This window comes from Schistocerca piceifrons, chromosome 3, assembly GCF_021461385.2.
Source record: "Schistocerca piceifrons isolate TAMUIC-IGC-003096 chromosome 3, iqSchPice1.1, whole genome shotgun sequence".
In the NCBI taxonomy this organism is placed as follows: domain Eukaryota; kingdom Metazoa; phylum Arthropoda; class Insecta; order Orthoptera; family Acrididae; genus Schistocerca; species Schistocerca piceifrons.
Genome location: NC_060140.1, coordinates 842,366,549 through 842,387,428, shown reverse-complemented (window position 1 = coordinate 842,387,428; position 20,880 = coordinate 842,366,549). Strand labels below are relative to the sequence as shown.

Sequence of the window (20,880 nt, the reverse complement as noted above, 5' to 3'; positions counted from 1 at the left end):
GGAGGACGGAACTGTTCCAGGCAGGGTTCAATTTGGATAGTGTCTTGGGGAGTTGGATCATTAGGAGTAGGATCAGGATTATTTTTCTTCATGGCAAAGTGATATTTCCAGCAGAGACTACGATTGTAGGACAGTAAATCTTTGACAAGGGCTGTTTGGTTGAATCTGGGAGTAGGGCTGAAGGTGAGGCCTTTGGATAGGACAGAGGTTTCGGATTGGGAGAGAGGTTTGGAAGAAAGGTTAACTACTGAATTGGGGTGTTGTGGTTCCAGATTGTGTTGATTAGAATTTTGAGGTTTTGGGAGGAGTGGAGCTGGAAGTGGGAGATTGAGTAGATGGGAGAGACTGGGTCTGTGTGCAATGAGAGGAGGTTGAGGTTTGCTGGAAAGGTTGTGGGGGGTGAGTGAGTTGCCTTTCCGGAGGTAGGAAACCAGGAGACTGAATAGTTTTTTGATGTGGAGGGTGGCATGCTGTTCTAATTTGCGGTTGGCCTGTAGGAGGATGCTCTGAACAGCTGGTGTGGATGTGGGAGAGGAAAGATTGAGGACTTTATTAAGGATAGGAGTTGACGGGTGTGTTCATTGGCTGAGTTGATGTGTATGTGAAGGATTAGGTGGGTGAGGGCTATAGATTGTTCAGTTTGGAACTGGCATACGGACTGATGGAAAGACGGGTTACAGCCAGAGATGGGAACTTTAAGTGTGAGGCCTTTGGGGGTAATGCCAAATGTCAGACAAGCCTGAGTAAATAAAATATGTGAGCGTAATCTGGCTAGGGCGAAGGCATGTTTGCGGAGGGAATGTAAACAAAGCTTAATGGGGTCGTTGTGGGGATGTTGTGAGGGTGACATGGTATTAGAATGTGGAAAGTGTAACATGAGGCTCAAATGAAAATAAAAATAAAAATATATGGGGAGAGATAAAGGTGAACTAGAAAGCAACTCGAGATTCTTTTTTGTACTTTTAAGGCAATATCAAGTAAAAGGTCAAAGTATGAGCAGACCTAAAAACTTTAGTTGAGACTAAACTCTTTGCCTTTACATATGTCTGCTTGTGTGTGTGTGTGTGTGTGTGTGTGTGTGTGTGCGTGCGAGTGTATACCTGTCCCCCTCCCACCCCCACCCGTCCCCAAGGTAAGTCTTTCTCCTGGGATTGGAATGACTCCTTATCCTCTCCCTTAAAAACCACATCCTTTCGTCTTTCCCTCTCCTTCCCTCTTTCCTGATGAAGCAACCGTGGGTTGTGAAAGCTTGAAATTTGTGTGTGTGTTTGTGTTTGTTATTGTGTCTATCAACATACCAATGCTTTCGTTTGGTAAGTTATCTATTCCTCCCCCCTTTTAATGCAGAAGGGGGAAGGGGGGGCGGATGTTACTACGGTAATTCTCTCTCGTACTTTTAAGGCAATATCAAGTAAAAGGTCAAAGTATGAGCAGACCTAAAAACTTTAGTTGAGACTAGCTAAACTGTATTTTCAGTATAATGGTTCAAGGGAACATTTTTGATACCTGCTGTGAACAGAATCCACCCATATAACCTCAACGTAAGATAATACTGTATGCTCTTGTTGTGACCACGAAAAAAAAAAAAGTGTTCGTGTTGTTGACCTGCCCTACTGCAGCCCAGAACAGTTATGACACACAGTGTATCAATCAAACTGTTAAGAAATTTGAGTGTTCACAGACTGACATTATCTTCAATCAACTGCTTGTATTTTGGTTTGTTAGCACTAACATTAAAGCTAAAAAAGAGAAAACACAAATGAGATGGTTTGAGATTATAAATTAGAAATTATGCTGCAAATAAACTGTAATTTGTTCCCAATAAATTACCTACCATTTTAACATAAATAACCTTCATAGTTTATGGAGTAATGTAATTGCAGAAGATCTACACACAAACCTGTAGCTTATTTATAATTGTTTTACACATTTACATGAAATTACAAACCAAACTGGATGAGTTAAATGTTACAGGCAGTATGAGAACTTTACTCGGATGAGAAAGTGAAGCTGAAGACAGGAATGATGGAAAGTTGTGTTTAATCATTTAAAAGGAAATAAGAACTGTGTGCGTGATGTTTACTAATTTTATGGGCTAAAAGAGATCTAGCTTTTGTTCTTTGTTTTCCAAATGGAGGACTCAAGAACTGTACATGTTAGCTATGTCCTTATTTCAGTATATGTGGTCATATATTGCAGTGCACTCCATTGCTCTCAATCACAAGAGCTGCACACCAGTCATGTATGCTTCAACTTTCTAGATATGCATCGCTTTCTGTAAATTATTTTAGTTCTAATAATGAAACCAGAATTATAAACTACCACACATCACAGAAGTTCGCATACTGTTAACTGATGAATCAAACTCTATTTAACTTCTTGCTGTATCACATTAAAAGAGCGTGTCACACGTAAGGAAGAAACCAGATGTAATACGGTCAAAATACTTGCTCCTGCTTCTGAAACGACGAGAAGCAAACAGAAATTTTATGTAAAATACTCAAATTTGGAAGCACCATACCTGAATTACTTTCATATTTAGTTTTTAGGTGAAACGTTTTAACCCTTTAAGCATGTGACACCAACATTGGAATGAAGCAACAACTTCTTTTGTCACATAATAGCTAACAATGAAATCCTAGTATTAAGTTACCACAATATTAATATGGTTCCTAAAAGAACATATTTCCTTAGTATAGTATAAGCACACCCTAATAAACATGGATCATGAATAGGGGAAAAAAGAAGTTCAAACACTTGCCTTGGGAGCTTTAGGCTCAGACACTCTAAGAGCTTCTCTGAAGTATGCATCCACAGCATAGTTAGCCTTCCTCTCTCTTTTTGGTGGTTCGATCCAACTTCCAATTCCCAAAACTTTTTGTTTTTCTCTGAAATATAAAAACATTCAGTCTCCAAAAAATATGTAAAGAATATACAGAAATCGTCTTAAAACAAATCATTTCACATATATTTGTATATCTTGCTCACCAACAGAGGAGAATACAAATTAACAAAAATATATCTGTGGCCAGTACAAATGATCACAAACTTTTTAGATTATTATTGCCAAATAACAATAAGATGATCCAATGGGAGACTTAAAATTTCACCAATTTGTGCACTAGTTCACTATTTTATGTTACAGATGAACCTATATATCGAAATGATTGAACATGTTTTAGTGGGAAGAGCTTCAAATTAGGAGCCACAGTGGAGCTTCAAATTACAAGCCACAGTGTAGGACTCTCAGTTTGATACTGTGTGACTATAAAACAGTGGACAGCATTTGGAGGCTATCTGCTCTTTCCATTGTTACAATGTTTAAGTAATGACACAACCACATGGTAGAATGTTTCATTTTTGTTGCAGGTATGATCCTTGCTTAAGTAAGTAATAAATAGATTATACATTACACCAGAATGTATCCATTGTCACCCAGTACATTAGATGTTCCAGTTACAATGAGACTCAGAGTAACTTCACAGAAGTACAAATTCACATCAAGCTCCTGTACGACAAGTTACAGAAGACAGGAAACACAGTGATGGAGACAGAAGTGCCTGACTAAGTATTAACACTAGAAAAATTAACTGAAGTGCAAGCTTCCCACAAAGTCTGAATGACAATTGTATAATGACCCTGGTCTCTTCACTGACAGTGCTTACAAAGCACTGTACAAGCATTTAAAGACGCAGCTCTACACAGTTCTTGTTCTCCACATGCTGTTACATGAAAATAACAGAAAAAGTATAGCTCTCTGTCAGTGGTTCACACTTGATCTGTAATTCCAGGTGGGGAAAAGGTCAATGATTCATTTTGGTCTGAAGAGGTACAGTTCCAACTAACTGTATATGCAAAGGCACAAAACTCATATTTGGGCTACAGGAAATCCAGATCCACTGTAAGAGTACCCATTTCATGCACAAAAGATGAGTGTTTGGTGTGGAATGCTGTGCAGGTCAATCATCACATATTTTAACGGGACATTGGGTCTAATCTACAGATCATATAATAATTTTAAACTGTATAGCTGAAAATCTGCTCCGTACACATGGGTTGAACAGGACAATGCTATGTTTCATGCAACCAACATTACCATGACTTATCTAGGTCAGACTTTTCATTTTGAAGAGATTGCGACCCACTTGGTCTCCTGATTTATCTTCACCTGACTTCTTCTTGTAAAGGTACCTCTAGGATGCTGCTTACAACACCCACCACCATACAACACCATGTTGCTGTAATCCTTCAACAGACACTAAAAGTTGTGTTTCAGAACTTGGAAGGTTGTATATAATTATGTGAATCACGTATTGGACGAGACTGAAAATGATGCTTCAGAGCTATCTAGTACGGGGAGAGAGGAGGAGGAGGGATAATAAACACACACACGCGCACACACACACACACACACACACACACACACACACCGGCATGACGCATTATCCGGGCTGACTACCTTTTACTCGAGCTCCAGTGCTGGGACAATGTAGTTTTACTAACATTCCCAGTCTTGTTTATATGACTATCAATCACTCAATGTCTCACCAACATGGCATGTTATTGCCTTTACTCCTTCCATTATTTATATTCTACCAAGAACTTTCCACTATCCCATTTATGTCTTCCGTAACTTAGTTACTCTATCATAATGCTGCATTATTGTTTGGATGCCTAGGTCATTCCAGTATCTGATAATGATATCAAATTAATGAAACATCAATTTCTGAGCTTTTTCTTGAATGTCTGATGGATGTTATGCTTCTGGGTCTACAGCAGGAGTGACAATTCTATTTTACGCATATTATTTTGGTGATGAATCCAACTGACTTCATCAAGTTCTGTGCCTGCGAAGACATCAGAGCCAGTCACTGAAATAGTATAATAAAAATGGAATTGTCAACCTAGCTGGACATTCTAAAACATACTGCCTTTGTATATTGACAAAAATAATGAATCTCTGAAAATATTCTGTAACTGGATAGATAAAAAAATCTACTCAACAAGCGGTGGCAGGAAAGGTGGAGCTTAAAATAGCCTAAACCTCCCCAGAAGTCCTTTTGCTTCACCCCTCTTCCTTCCCCCCTAAAGCCTCCTGCCAGGAGGAGGAGCCACTGGCTCTGAAAGCTTGCAAATTTCAGTACCTTTATGTGTGTTTCCCCCTGCCACCGCTTGACGAGTAGATTTTTTTATCTATCCAATTACATTATAACTGTGTACTAGACTTGATAGCAAACATCTAATGTATCTAACCTGTAATCTTCTCCCTCAAACTGGTAAACCGAGTCCGCTGTCGATGTATCCATTGTGAAGTTTCGGAGAGAAGATTCTCCCAGGCCTGCCAGTTTCTGCCTCAGTTCTTCCGTCTGCAGGCAGATGAAAGACACATAATGTATATAACATCTACATTAAACACTAATACAAGTAATGTGGATGGGTTTTGCTGTCCAATTCCAAGAAAGAATAAAAGAAATTATTTTCCTTGTGTTTCTATTTAACACACAATTGAAATTTGAAAACTTAACACTACAATGTATAGTTAATACAAAAAAATGACACTGTCTAAGCAGGACATGATAAAGAGAAAACGTTTAAAATTGTAAGGTGACAGAATGGTTGGCCAGGATGTGAAACTTCTATTCCCAACAACTGAAAATATTGAGCCTAACTTTTTGCTCTTCATATTCCATCTTCAGATATGTAAAGGGGATTGATTCCCCTTGCTCTCGAAACAAAAGGGTCCCTTTCAACCTAGAGTTCGGGTAATCAACAATATTAGGAAAAGGATAGGTTGCTACTCACTGGAAAGATAACACCCTTATTTGCAGTCAGGCATAACAAAAAGGCTGTTACACATACAGCTTTCTCCCAAAGCCTTCTTCAGAAAAGAAAACACACACAGTCACATAATCAAGCACACCTAATGCACACATGACAGACATCTCCGACAGCTCGGAGCCCAGTCTGAGCTGCCAGAGACAGTCATCATGTTTGTGTGAGGTGTGCTTACTTGTGTGACTCTTGTGTCGTTTCTTTTCTGAAGAAGGCCTTGGGCAAAAACTAAATGTGTAACAGTCTCTTCTGCATACCTGTCTGAAACTCAACATGTCATCCTTACGGTGAGTAGAAATTTATCCTTTTCCTAATACTGTTGGTATTCCAACCTGGAGATGCCACTGTTAGAGTTTAGGTAAACTGGCCCTCCCCCACCTTCACCAAAGATTTTCATTTTTTCCCTGTTCTACACTTTTTTTACTGTCCCGAGTAGAGATATTATCCATCTCCCACAGGTAATTATTAGCCAGTCATGTTGTCTACCTGCATTCTTAACACTATATAAGTAACAACTAGAGAATCTTCACTGTCAACTCACTTTGGCTTCTCCTTTCTGCAGTATAGTATCTATATCCTCATCAGTAATTTCAGAATCTTTTGATGCAAATACATGATTTGCACCATGTCTTATCATATTTAACATTTCATCTTTGTTCAACTGGTTCTGTTTGTTATCAACCAGGCGGCCTAGAAAGAAAACAATGCATATAAACGAACACAAAGTGAGTATTGAAACATATTCAATGTTAACGTAATGTAATTGTACAGATAAAAAATTTACTCATCAAGCGGCAGCACGAAAAAACACACATAAAGATAATGAAATTCGCAAATTTTTGGAGCCAATGGTTCCTTCTTCTGGCATAAGGGTTGTATGGGCAAGGAAGAGGCGTGAAGGAAAAGGACTGGTGAAGTTTAGGAAATGTGGAGAGTTCGGAAAGGTCGCCCAGAATGCCAGATGGGATGAGAATGAAACCTCATAAGTCCTTTTTCTTCGCCCCTCTTCTTTCCTCTTCAACCCTTCTGCCAGAAGATGCAGCCACTGGCCCTGGAAGCATGCAATTTTCACTACCTTTATGTGTATTTTCTCCTGCCACCACTTTGTGAGTAGATTTTTTTTATCTATCCAGTTACATTGCAAAAATTGATTACTTTTGGTGATGTATTCAATGATAAGCATAAAATGTTATTCAACACAGATTGAAAGATAATATTTATTCTATGACATCTGTGACTACACACATACTCTGCAAGCTATCAGTAGTGCATGGCAGAGGATACTTTGTATAACTGCTAGTCATCTCCTTTTGTGTTCCACTCGTAAATGGAGAGAGGGAAAAAACAACTATCTATATGCCTCTATATGGGCCCTAATTTCTTGTATCTTGTCTCTGCAGTCCTTACATGAGATGAATGTTAGTGGAAGTAGAATCTTTGTGCAATGAACCACAAATGCCAGTTCTCTGAACTTTCTCAATAGTGTTTTGCAGAAAGAATGTCTTCTTCCCACCATGAATTCTCATTTGAGTTCATGGAGCATATCTGTAGAACTCGCCTAAGCTGACCATTCACCTGCATCTAGCAGCACACTACTAAATGCAGTATTTGAATGTTACAGTGTTGTTATTTTTACTCACTTGCATCAGTTTACATTTTTCTACATTTAAACAAGCTGCTTTTCGTCACACCAAATAGAAATTCTGTCCAAATCATCCTGTACTCTCCTACATTCACTCAATGGTGATTCTTTCCCATATACTACAATGTCGTCACCAAATAGTCACCGACCGCTGCTCAACCTATCTGGGGCGCTCCTGATGATAGCTTTGTCTCTGACTAAGACTTGCTGTTGTGGGTAACATACTGGGCTATATTACTTAAAAAGCCTTCGAACCACTCGTATATCTGAGAATCTATTTGGGCCCTCATTGACAGTCTGCAGTGAGGCATCACGTCAAACGCTTTCTGAAAAATCTAGAGACAGAAAATTTGCCTGTTGCCCTTCATCCATGATTCACAGGATATCATGAGAAAAGGGCAAGCCGAGGTTTACTTGAGCAATGCTTTCTAAATCTGTGCTGATTTGTGGGCAGAAGTTTTTCTGTTTTGGGGAATGTATCATATCCGAATGTAGAATATACTTAAGAATTCTGCAGCAAATCACTGTTAAGGCCATTGGTCTGTACTTTTGTGCATCTGTTCTTTTACCCTTATTATATACAGGGGGCCAACGGCCTTGCCGCAGTGGTAACACTGGTTCCCATCAGATCACTGAAGTTAAGCGCTGTTGGGCTGGGCTAGCACTTGGATGGGTGACCATTCGGCCTGCCGAGCACTGTAGGCAAGCGGGGTGCACTCAGCCCTTGTGAGGCAAACTGAGGAGCTACTTGATTGAGGAGTAATGGCTCCGGCCTCGGAAACTGACGTACGGCCGGTGCTGACCACATGCCCCTCCATATCCGCATCCAGTGACGCCTGTGGGCTCAGGATGACACGGCGGCTGGTCGGTACCTTTGGGCCTTCATGGCCTGTCCGGAGGAGTTTAGTTTATATACAGGAACCACTTGCGCTTTTTTCCAGTAGCGTCAGACTTTGCACTGGGTAAGAGATTCACGAGAAATGCAAGGTGTGTAAGGGATCAAAGACAAAGAGTATTTTCTGTAAAGTCAAACTGGGATTCCAGCCAGACCTGGGGACTTGATTTGTTTACAGCTTTATTAGTTGCTTCTCATCGCCAGGGATGTCATTTCTATGTCCTCCATATGTGAGTCTGTGTGATGGCCACAAGATAGTATGTCTGTACTATCACCCTGTGCAAATGTTTTTTAAATGGAGAAATAAAAATTTCAGCTTTCATATTGCTGTCTTCTACTGCCACACCAGAAAATTAGACAATCGACTGAATAGAAGACTTTGACCTACTTAGCGATTTTGGGGAGGACTAGAATTCTCTCAGGTTCTCACAACATCTTTCACTAATGTATAACATAATTTGCATCCGCCCCCCGGTAGCTGAGTGGTCAGCGTGACATAATGTCAATCCTAAGGGCCCAGGTTCAACCCTGGCTGGGTCGGAGATTTACTCCGCTCAGCGACTGGGTGTTGTGTTGTCCTAATCATCACCATTTCACCCCCTTCGACACGCAAGTCGCCGAAGTGGCGTCAAATCGAAATACTTGCCAACGGTCTACCCGAAGGGAGGCCCTAGTCACATGACATTTACATTTATTTAATATAATTTGCACAATAATTACATGGTTTGTAACAAAACACCGGTATTTTATAATTTTCTATACACTTTACCTCCAGTAACTATGTACACTTGTAGGTAATTACAACAGTCACATTATGTCCATCTTTAGTCAATTTTAACAACAAAATTAGTAAATAATAATTTAATTTTCCACCATAATTTTTCAGATTCCTAACTGTCACTGAAGAGTTCATAAGTAGAGCAAAGTTTGTTTATGGATGGAGTGGAAATCATATGAACCTGTGAAGAGCTAACATCTGTATAAATCACGGTTGGAAAAAGAAATTAAGGGTGACCGAAGTTTAACATATTGTCAATAATGATGTCATTAGAGACTGAGTACAGGAAATCAACTATGTCCTCTTCAGAGAGACCATCTGAATACCTGGCTTAAGTGAGTAAGAGAAGCCTGGGAAGCTAAATCTAGACAGTTGGACACATACGAACTAACATGCTCCCGAGTGTTGAGTCTAGAGTCTCAGTAATGAGCCACGTTGCTCAGTTAAACCATAGTTGGGCAGCTTCATAGTGATATCTCTTACAAGGAAAATATTTGGGCTCTTACACCACAATCCTATGAGAGATCATTTAAAGGTCTCTTACTGCACTAGTGATACTCTTTTATCTGCAAACCACTAAGCATGCTATGCCGAATTCGACCTTTTCCTGCCGTCAGCTGAGACCAGTAGAGACAATTGGAAATTTGCGGTAAGGACTTATGGCACCAAACTGCTGAGGTCATAGTTTCCTAAGCTTACACACTAATTAATCTAATTTAAACTAACTTACGCTAAGGACAACACACAAACCCATGCCCGAGGGAAGACTCGAACCTCTGACAGGCGAGCCGCGCAGACCGTGACAAGATGCCTCAGACCGCGCGGTCAGTAGAGACAGGCAGCATGTATGCGAAGTTGTATTTTGTGAAGTTAGCTGTGTGTTGTAGCATCTTATGGGTCAGCAATTGGTAACTGACCCTACTCCGCTGAAATGAAGTTACGATGAACTCTTCTTTGTAGAGATGGTTATTGAGATTACTGGGTTTGACAAACTACGTTGCTGCCCTCAGATCCGTAAAGTGTACACCGAGTAAGCTCAAAATTGTGTGTGGAATACCTACATAACATGATGATATACTATGCCATACACGTGTTCTTGGAATATCTGTTTATTATATAACACAAACTACTACACATATGGATAAGATTCTTTGAACTGTAGTGGGTAAGGTTTTGAATCCATATTACGTGAAAAATGTTATGTAGATATTCCTCACCCAGTTTCGAGCTACTCAGTATAGGCTTTACAGCTCTGAAAACAGCAACATAGCTTGCCAAAACTGGTAATCTGGATAACTAATGCTCCACTAAAGCAATTGTGACACTTTGAAGTTTGTTACTTCTACTTCATTGGTGTAGAAGATTCATTCATATGTTTTCTAGTATTTGCACACATCAAAAAAAGTTTTGCATCACCCCGGTTCCCAGAATTCCTGAGGACAGACGCTGACTGTGTCACAGACGCAGCCCTTTGACTGTTCAGAGAAGTTACTAAACCCGCCCAAAGATGTAAACAACCATGCATGAGCAGCGCCTATTGGACGCAGCGGGTCCAACAGCTGATCAATTCCAGTCATTCCACCAGGAATGGCTCGTGTTGTCTGTAGTTCAACCGTGCCTACATAGTCAATATCGCGGTTTGATCGCATCCGCATTGTTACTATGTGCCAGGAAGGTCTCTCAACAAAGAAAATTTTCCAGGTGTCTCGGAGTGAAACGAAGCGATGCTGTTCAGACATGGAGGAGATACAGAGAGACAGGAACTGTCAATGACATGCCTCGCACAGGCCGTCCAATGGCTACTACTTCAGTGGATGACCTCTACCTATGGATTATGGCTTGGAGGAACCCTGACAGCAACGCCACAAGATACAATAATGCTTTTTGCGCAGCCACAGGATGTCGTGTTACGACTCAATCTGTACGCAACAGGCTGCATGATGCGCAACTTTACTCCAAATGTCCATGGCAAGGTCCATCTTTGCAACCAGACACCATACAGTGCGGTACAGATGGGCCCAACAACATGGCAAATGGACCACTCAGGACTGGCATCATGCTGTCTTCACTGATCAGTGTCGCATATACCATCAACTAGACAATCATTGGAGACGTGTTTGGAGGCAACCCAGTCAGGCTGAACGCCTTCGATACACTGTCCAGTGAGTGCAGCAAGGTGGAGGTGCCCTGCTGTTTTGGGGTGGCATTACTTGGGGCTGATGTACGCTGCTGGTGGTCACGGAAGGCAACGTAACGGCTGTACGATACGTGAATGCCATCCTCTGACTGACAGTGCAACCATATTGGCAGCATACTGGCGAGGTATTCGTCTTCATGGATGACAATTTGCGCCCCCATCGTGCACATCTTGTGAATGACTTAGTTCAGAGTAACGACATCGCTTGACTAGAATGGCCACCATGTTCTCCAGACATGAACCCTATCGAACATGCCTGAAATAGATTGAAAAGGGTTGTTTATGGACGACGTGACTCACCAACCACTGTGAGGGACCTGCGCCAAATCACAGTTGAGGAGTGGGACAATCTGGACGAACAGTGCCTTGATGAACTTGAGATTGTATGTCACAATGAATACAGGCATGCATCAATGCAAGAGGATGTGCTACTAGGTATTAGAGGTACCAATGTGTACAACAATCTGGACTACCACTTGTGAAGGTCTTGAAGTGTGGTGGTATAACAGGCAATGTGTGGTTTTCATGAGCAATAAAAGGGGTGGAAATGATGTTTATGTTGATGTGCCCCAGGGATCAGTGTTAGGGCCACTCCTGTTCCTTATTTATATAAATGATATGCCCTCTAGTATTACAGGTAACTCTAAAATATTTCTGTTTGCTGATGACACTAGCTTGATGGTAAAGGATGTTGTATGCAACATTGGCTTGGTTTCAAATAGTACAGTTCATGTCATAAGTTCATTGCTTGTAGAAAATAAACAAATGCTAAATCACAGTAAGACTCAGTTTTTACAGTTTCTAACACACAATTCAACAAAACCTGACATTTAATTTCACAGAATGGTCATATGATTCAGATAGATAGGTGTTCAGATAGATAGTAAACTGTTGTGGAAAGTCCATATTCAGGATCTTGTTCAAAAACTTAATGCTGCCATTTTTACTATTAGAATAGTATCTGAAGTGAGTGGTTGTTTGACATGAAAATTAGTCTACTTTGCTTATGTTGTATAGTATTATATTTTGGGATAACTCTTCCCATTCTAAAATGATATTTTTGGCTCAGAAACGGGTGGTTCGGGCATTAATTGGTGTTAGTTCACGAACCTCTTGTCGAACCCTATTCACGAGGAGTCTGGGTATTTTGACATCGACCTCTCAATATATGTATTCCTTACTGTCATTTCTTGTTAACAATATTAGATTATTCCCAAGAAGAAGCAGCTTTCACTCAGTTATTACTCTGCAGAAATCAAACCTGCATTTGAATCGGATTTCCTTTACTCTTGTGCAGCAAGGTGTGCAGTAAACTGCTGCATCCATTTTCAATAAGCTACCACAAGGATTCAAAAACCTTAGCAGTAATCTATGCGCTTTCAAATCGAAACTGAAGAGTTTCCTCGTGGGTCACTCCTTCCGTTCTGTCGAGGAGTTCCTTGAAAAATTTAAGCTGATTCTTGTCATATTGTTGACTGGCTTGACTTTTTTGGGTTCATAAACATATTGTTTTTATCTTTTATTACTTTTATGTTCTAATTTCATGTACTGACATGTTCCATGACCTTGGAGATTTGCTCCTCAATTTGGTCCTACGGAACTTGACGTGTAAATAAATGAAAAGTCTACAGACCAATGCTTCGTTATGCATGGTAGAACACTGGCTACAATATTGGTGAACCTGTGGACAACTTCAAAAATGTCACAGTGTCACCAATGTGGCATTCAGACCCGATATTATAGAATGAACAGTTAGGACACGAGATCTTCTTGGTTTTCTTCACTGTGAGTTATGTAGTCATTCATATTGCTTAGAGAATTTTTCTGAAAGTTCTCACTGTATTTATAGTTAAGTTATCTGCATTGTGTTTGGCTTCTACAATGACATCCGCAGTAACATCTACGGCATTTTTGCAGAAACTTGCAGAAAAATGACATTCACCAGCTCATTGGATGGTACATGATGGTCCTATAAGCAAAATTTCATGCAGATACCTTTGTTCGAACTCAAATACCTTCCTTGTTCATGCAGAAGCTGTGTTACATCTCTGGTGTTGTGAATGACTCCATTGACACATGTGCCCTGAAGCTGAGACACCTTTCCACATAAGCGATGTGAACGAGGCATCATAACCTTAGATGCAGTGTGTTCCTACCCAATATTAGTGTGAAGTTGGACAACATCAGACAGTTATGTATCTATTGAGGAATGAAGTAATTATACCTGCAGACATGCCTACAAAATGACAAATATTGGGCTCTGTAATGTTTGGGCACCATACCTCCCAATGCAAGAGGTGAGTTTTACCATATATACTCATCAGCCAAAACATTATGACCACTGTCCACTGAGAGACTGAATGTCAGCAGCTGGTGTTGTGGGTATGTTCTGCAGTAAGGATAGTACATACGCAGACCAGAAATGAATAAGGAATCATTTTAGTGATGAGCTGCACCACAAATGGGGAAATCCACTGACATTAGCAACTCTGACAAAGAGTAGGTTTTTATGGTCCAGTGCCTGGGAATGAACATTTTGGACAAGTGAAACTGGCCACTTCTCACACTGCCATCTATGGAAAGTCGTTCAAAGATGGCGAAACTATGAACAGGTTACCAGGTATGCATCACAGAGAACACAGTGGTCGTTGGCTTGCCCAATATGTAAGGCAGGACAGGCAACCACCTATGGCAGGTCCGACAGTGTAGTACAACATTAGTGTAGGCTCAAGTGTTTAGGACCACACAATTCGGCACACATTGTTGAACACAATTCAGTACACATTGTTGAACATGCGATTCTGCAGCAGACAACCCCTATGTGTTCCCACGCTGACCCAACATCACTGTCAACTACAGTTGTGGTGGACACAGAACATCGAGACTGGACCACGGATCAATGTAAATGCGTCGCCTGGCCGGATGAATCACGTTTTATTATTACACGAGGTTGGCGGCTGTGTCCTGACATGCCACCATTTATGTGAACAGCTGCTGGAAAATGCACTGTGCCATGGACATTGGCAGAAGTATTATGCTATGGGAGACACTTACCTGAGCTTCTGTGGGACCTGTTGTACTAATTGAAGGCACCACGACATCTGTGGACTACATGGACATTATTGCAGACCACCTGCACCAATGGTGACGGCATCTTCCATATCACAAAGCCAAAACCTTGCAATAGTGATTTGAGGAGCACAACAGTGAACTCACGCTTCAGTTTTGGCCACCAAATTCACCTGATCTGTACCAATGGAGCACATCTGGGGTACTATAGGATACCATCTGCACACCTGACAAAGCCCACTGGCCGTAATTTACAGGTACATAGACATCTGGTGTCACGTATCTCCAGAAACCTAGTACGGAGCTGTCAAATTCATGCCATGTAGCATTGCTTTCCAAAGGCAAACCAACATGCTATTTTGTTTTTGGAGTAGTGATACATATGTATGTCTCTTACCGACACAGCCTCTTTGACATTATATTCTAGCCCAACCTAATTTGCTGCTTAGATCTTCTTTGTTCGGGATGTTTTCTACCACTAACGTAGCCAGTTGAATACACAGTTGTCCTTGGGAGGTTGTGAGTTAAGTAGTGAGAGGGACTGAGAGTGTATCAGCAAGAAGCATTGGTTAACTGTTTTTGCACATAAGCTAGCTGAAATGGCACATTTCTATTGAAGATGTGCAGATATGGTGTGTGTTTACAGCTTCTGCAATGGCAGTGCTCCTGCTGCTATCTAAGAACACCGTCTGCACTTCTGACACATCAAATTCCTGATCATAGTGTTTACCAGAGTTTTCAGCACACTGTGTGCAACAGGCATTCTTCAAAGTTCCCATTCTTCTTCTGAATGTGTAGTTCAACAATCTGTTCAGGAACAGTAACATATTGTTGAGATGGTGTACCAGTCACATTACTAGCACATGGCAACTGTGCAGGAACAAGTAACACGTTGAATGGTTCTACTACCAGCACTTGGTAACTTAAATGTGATCTGCCTTGCTATGAAATCTTCACTGGTTATCAGCCTAGTGGCGTCGTCTTCTAGTCGCAATGTTTCAATGGATTGCGTATCCATCATCTACTGGTGAAGTGTCAGGATGCTGTCTGTCACATGCCTTTGTAGGCGCTGGACCGCTATCAGATTCCAGCCGCCGACCAGTCACGTGCCAGCGGAATCACACTGGGCGCTTGGCGGCACCGGTGGTGGTGGGGACGTACGTGTGGGTGTCGATTCCCGGTGTCTGTTCATACCAGCGCTGGCCGCGGTCCCCTTCGGACCGGAGCGTTCTTGCCGAATTTTCCTAATTGCATCCCGCAAGTTGTAATGAGATGGTAACCCCACTCTCTCGATTAATTAAATTTTCGTGCAGGTGAATCTCTACCGCTTCTTTTATCACCGAATCCCAAAATCCGCTGGCACTGCATAACTTCTTTGTTTCTTTAAATTCGAAGGTATGCTTTTCGTTGCTGCTGTGTTCCGCCACCGCGGATTTGTCAACCCGTCCAAGACACACGTTTCTTATGTGTTCCGTAGGGCATTGTGTAATGCAACATTGCGTCTGCCCTATCTATTGCATTCCACATTCACATTCAATTCTATAAACACCCGGTGTCATTAGTCCTAGTGGGTCTTTGGTCGATCCAAAAATATCCTTGATTTTCTTTGCTGCGTGAAAGACGATCTTCACTTGGTGCTTCTTAAGGATTCTCGCGATCTTCGACATTGACCATATATGGCAAGAAAGCACAACCTCTTGAGTCGTCCTCTTCTGGTCTCTCTCTTCCTCTCCTCTTATTGTTCCTCACAGCTCTTCCTATTAGTTTCTCACTGTAGCCGTTTCTTCTGAAGGTCTCCTTTAGATCTTGTAATTCACTCGGTAAGCTCTTCTTGTCGCAAATGGACCTCGCCCTGTGTACCAAGGTGTTAAATATAGAGCTGCGTTGCGCTGGATGGTGACAGCTCCTAGCATTGAGATATAGGTCTGTGTTTGTTTCATTCCTATATATTGAATGTCCCAGTGTGCCTCCTGTGTTTCTAGTAACCAGGATGTCCAGGAAGGGTAGGCCTCCAATTTTCTCTATTTCCATGGTAAACTTGATGTTTTCATGTATACCGTTGAGGTGCTGCAGGAACTCAAGTAGTTATCTTTACCATGTCATCCACATATCTGTAAAATGCTTTCGGTTTCAGTGGAGCCATGTCAAATGCTACTTTCTCGAAGTGTCACATGTATAAGTTAGCCATGCTTGGTGCTAAGGGAGAACCTATAGCAACTCCATCTATTTGCTTGTAGAATTTCCCACCACATTTCAACTAGGTGGTGGTTAGTACACATTTCAAGTAGGTGGTGGTTAGTACATGCCGAAACAGTTTGACTATGTCCTCATCGAAGTGTCCCTCCAGCAGTGCTAGAGAATCATCCAGGGACACCCGTGTGAATAATGACGTCACATCGAAGCTGACTAACAGATCTTCTTCATCCAACTGCATTTCTTGCAGTACCTTGACGAATTCCGCCGAGTTTTTCACATGGTGGGGACAGTTCCCTATGAGTGGTTTTAACAACTGTGCCAGACATTTGGCAATGCTGTATGTTGGTGCATTTATTGTGTTTAAAATCAGACATAATGGAACCTCCTCCTTGTGAATTTTTGGTACGCCGTACAGGCGCGGTGGTGGTGCTGGTGCCCTCGGGTACAGTCTTCTGATAGTGTTCTTTTCCAGTCCTGAGTTATTGAGCAACTCGATGGTCCTGTGTGTCACTGATGCAGTCAAGTCCTTTCCCACTTGTTTGTAAGCAAAATCTTGCAGGAGAGTGTCGATTTTCTGCCAATAATCTTCTGACTTCATCAGCACTGTCGCATTCCCTTTTTCCTCTGCTAGGACCACTATGTCCTTGTCTTCCTGGAGTGCCTTGTGCTCTGCAGCCAAAATGTCGTTCTTCAGCATTTTTACCTTCTCAAGTACTTTGCAAATGTCTCTTCTTACTTCTTCTGCAGCCTGTGAGGGGAGTCCTCTTATGGCCCGTTCCACACCACTGATGATTTCACGTTTTGGCAATGTCTTTGGAACTGGGGCAAAGTTTTGGCCTTTTGACATCAGCGAAACAGTTGGCTCATCCAGTTCTCTTTCTGTCAGATTAATGACCACCTTGTCAGCGCAAGTTTTATCTTCTTGTTGTCGCACACCTGGAAGCCAAAGAAACTTGTTGCACTATTTTTCGGTGGCCTTCTTCTTGGTCAGCTCACTATTAGCAAAAGTATTGCCGTCTATCTATTCCCAAGTGTGTGCTGGAAGACAGGAAGCCATGTGTAGGTGGAGAGTGAACAGGCTCTTGGCGTTCTTGTCGAGTTCCAGCCTCGTGACCCGGATGTGTTCTTGTACTAGGGCTGAACTAGCCCACCACAAAATGCGTCTCGCCTTGTTCGTGTAGACAGGATGCCGTAGGTTCGCGAACTGCGGCAGCACTTCCTTATCCCGACACCGAAGTAAGAAGACTAGTTTGCTAAGCAGTTTCCTCTTCTTGATCTGTAATTTTTGTCTAGCAAACATTTGGAACAGGATGAATGTACATATGAATTTTTTGCTTCAAATGATAGTTCCTGTCATATCCATGAATACTTACCATTCTTCTTGGGACAGCCGGTACAAGAATACATCCCGTTAGCTTGTAAAGTGCTATTTGATATATTCCCCCATTAAGTTTCTTGTAGTCAATCAACTGCAGTCCAAAAAGCACCATCATAACATTCATAAACATAGTAGTGGAAGAAGAACAAATGTCCATCCCTCAGACTTCGTGGAGAATATGAAGGAGTTAGCTAAGCTATTCAACTATAAAAACCCGGTCAGCTGCTCAGTAGTATGAACAGTCTAATAGATGACAACATCGTGAAAGAGAATCACAGCTGTCAACTGATACATTCGACGCGGTGGAAAAATATGGCGATTATGATACATGGAACATGCAGGTACACAGGGACTTCAGAAAAGTAAGTTACAGATGTCATCCCTTACTAAGACCATTGCACAACAAGAGCGATGCATTGTCAGGAGAAAGTACATGTTCTGCCTTTCCTGGAGACACAGTTCTACTGTGGTAAGGATAACAGGTGCATCACAATGTCCAAGCGACTTGGCACGGCAAGTGGGGATGTTTCACAGCTGAAGTATATAGGACAGTACGATTCTCATGAGTAAAATGTCTAAAATGCACACAATTCACTGAAACTTTCTGGTAGTAAATGGACCAAACACAAAGTCAGATCCATCCCCAGGGACATGATGTTGACAATTTGATTAAATAACAAATAATAAAAGAAGAAAGTGTACCCATGAACGTCAACTGCTAAGGGGAGTTATGCAGTTGTTGCTTGAATACGCAATGCTCCACCCACTGCATACCGAATTACACTGGAGAACCAAAGAAACTGGTAAACCTCCCTAATATCATGTAGGGTCCCCGCGAGCATGGAGAAGTGCCGCAATACGACATGGCATGGACTCAACTGACATGTGAAGTACTGCTGGAGGGAACTGACACCATGAATCCTGCAAGGCTGTCCATAAATAAGAGTATGAGGGGCAGAGATCTCTTCTGAACAGCACATTGCAAGGCATCCCAGATGTGCTCAATAATGTTCATTTCTGGGGAGTTTGGTGGCCAGTGGAAGTGTTTAAACTCAGAAGTGTTCCTGGAGCCACTCTGTAGCAATTCTAGACATGTTGGGTGTCGTACTGGTCTACTGAAACTGCCAAAGTCCGTCTGAATGCACAATGGACATGAATGGATGCAGGTGACCAGGCAGAATGCTAACATATGTTTCACCTGTCAGATTCATATCAAGACATATCAGGTGCCCCATATCACTCCAACTGCACCCTCCCCACATCAAACGGTTCAAATGGCTCTGAGCACTATGGGACTTAACATCTGTGGTCATCAGTCCCCTAGAACATAGAACTACTTAAACCTAACTAACCTAAGGACATCACACACATCCACGCCCGAGGCAGGATTCGAATCTGCGACCGTAGCGGTCACGCGGTTCCGGACTGAAGCGCCTAGAACTGGACGGCCACAGCGGCCGGCCCCCCCCACATCATTACAGAGTCTCCACCAGCTTGAATAGTGCCCTGCTGACATGCAGGGTTCATGTATTCATGAAGTTGTCTCCATGCCTGTAAACATCCAACTGCTCGATACAATTTGAAACGAGACTCGTCCGACCAGGCAACATGTTTCCAGTTACCAACAGTCCAAAGTCGGTGTTGAGGCAAGGCGTAAAGCTTTGTGTCATGCAATCATCAAGGGTACACATGTAGGTCTTAAGCTCCAAAAGCCCATATTGATGATGTTTTGTTGAATGGTTCACATGCTGACACTGGCTGATGGCCCAGCACTGAAATCTGCAGCAATTTGCGGAAGGGTTGCACTTCTGTCACGTTGAACAATTCTCTTCAGTTGTCATTGGCCCTGTTCTTGCAAAATCTTTTTCTGGCTGCAGCAATGTTGGAAATTTTATGTTTTACTCGATTCTTGATATTTACGTTACACTTGTGGAATGGTCGTACGGGAAAATCCCCACTTTATCACTACCTCTGAGATACTGTGTCCATCACCCGTGCACTGACTATGACACCATGATCAAACTCACTTAAATCTTGATAACCTGCCACTGTAGCAGCAGTAGCTGATCTAACAACCGCACCAGACACTTTTTGTTGCCTTATATGGGTGTTGCTGACCACAGCGCTGTGTTCTGCCTGTTTACATATCTCTGTAATTGAATATGCATGCCTATACCAGTTTTTTTTTTTTTTTTTTTTTTTTTTTTCCGCTTCAGTGTATATCCTCAGCAACAATTACATCTCCTTTGAAGGCATTGCCTACAAACAATTCTGGGGTATGGATATGGGTACCCACATGGCACCATCCTATGCCAACTTATTCAGGGGCCATCTGGAGGAATCCTTCCTAAACACCCAGAATCCTAAACCCCTCACCTGGTTTAGATTCACTTATGGCATCTTTGTGATCTGGATCAAGGGTGAGGACGCCCCATCCACATTCCTGCAGAACCTCAACATCTTCTCACCCATTCACTTAACCTGACCCTACACAACCCAACAAGCTACCTTCATAGGTGTTGATTTCCGCATCAAAGATAGCTACATCACTAACTCTGTTCATATGAAACATACTAATCACCAGCAACTCCTCCTCTTCGACAGCTGTCACCTATTCCATACCAAGAAGTCCGTTCCATACACTCTATCCACCTGTAGCTGTCACATTTGCAATGATGAGCAGTCCCTCTCTAAATATACCGAGGGTCTCACTGAGGCCCTTACAGATTGTAATTATTCTCCCAACCTTGTACAAAAACAAATCTGCCATGCCTTATCTTTCCAGTGACCCACTACCTGCCAAAGTCTCACTGCCCGGCCACAGAGTAGCATTCCCCTTCTAACTTACTACCCACCCAGGACTGGAGCAACTGAATTACATTCTCCACCAAGG

The 20,880-nt window shown here is 42.0% G+C and overlaps 1 protein-coding gene and 1 pseudogene across 1 annotated transcript in view; one reads left to right on the top strand and one right to left on the bottom strand.

Annotated features, from left to right (window-relative positions):
* LOC124787849 (chromatin-remodeling complex ATPase chain Iswi-like) overlaps positions 1 to 20,880 on the bottom strand; it is a 126,602-nt gene that overhangs the window by 22,057 nt on the left and 83,665 nt on the right. The window contains 3 exon segments of the mRNA XM_047254802.1: positions 2,762 to 2,888; positions 5,254 to 5,366; positions 6,374 to 6,522. Of these exon segments, the coding sequence (XP_047110758.1) occupies positions 2,762 to 2,888; positions 5,254 to 5,366; positions 6,374 to 6,522 (389 nt within the window).
* On the top strand, positions 8,062 to 8,179 carry LOC124790856 (annotated as a pseudogene).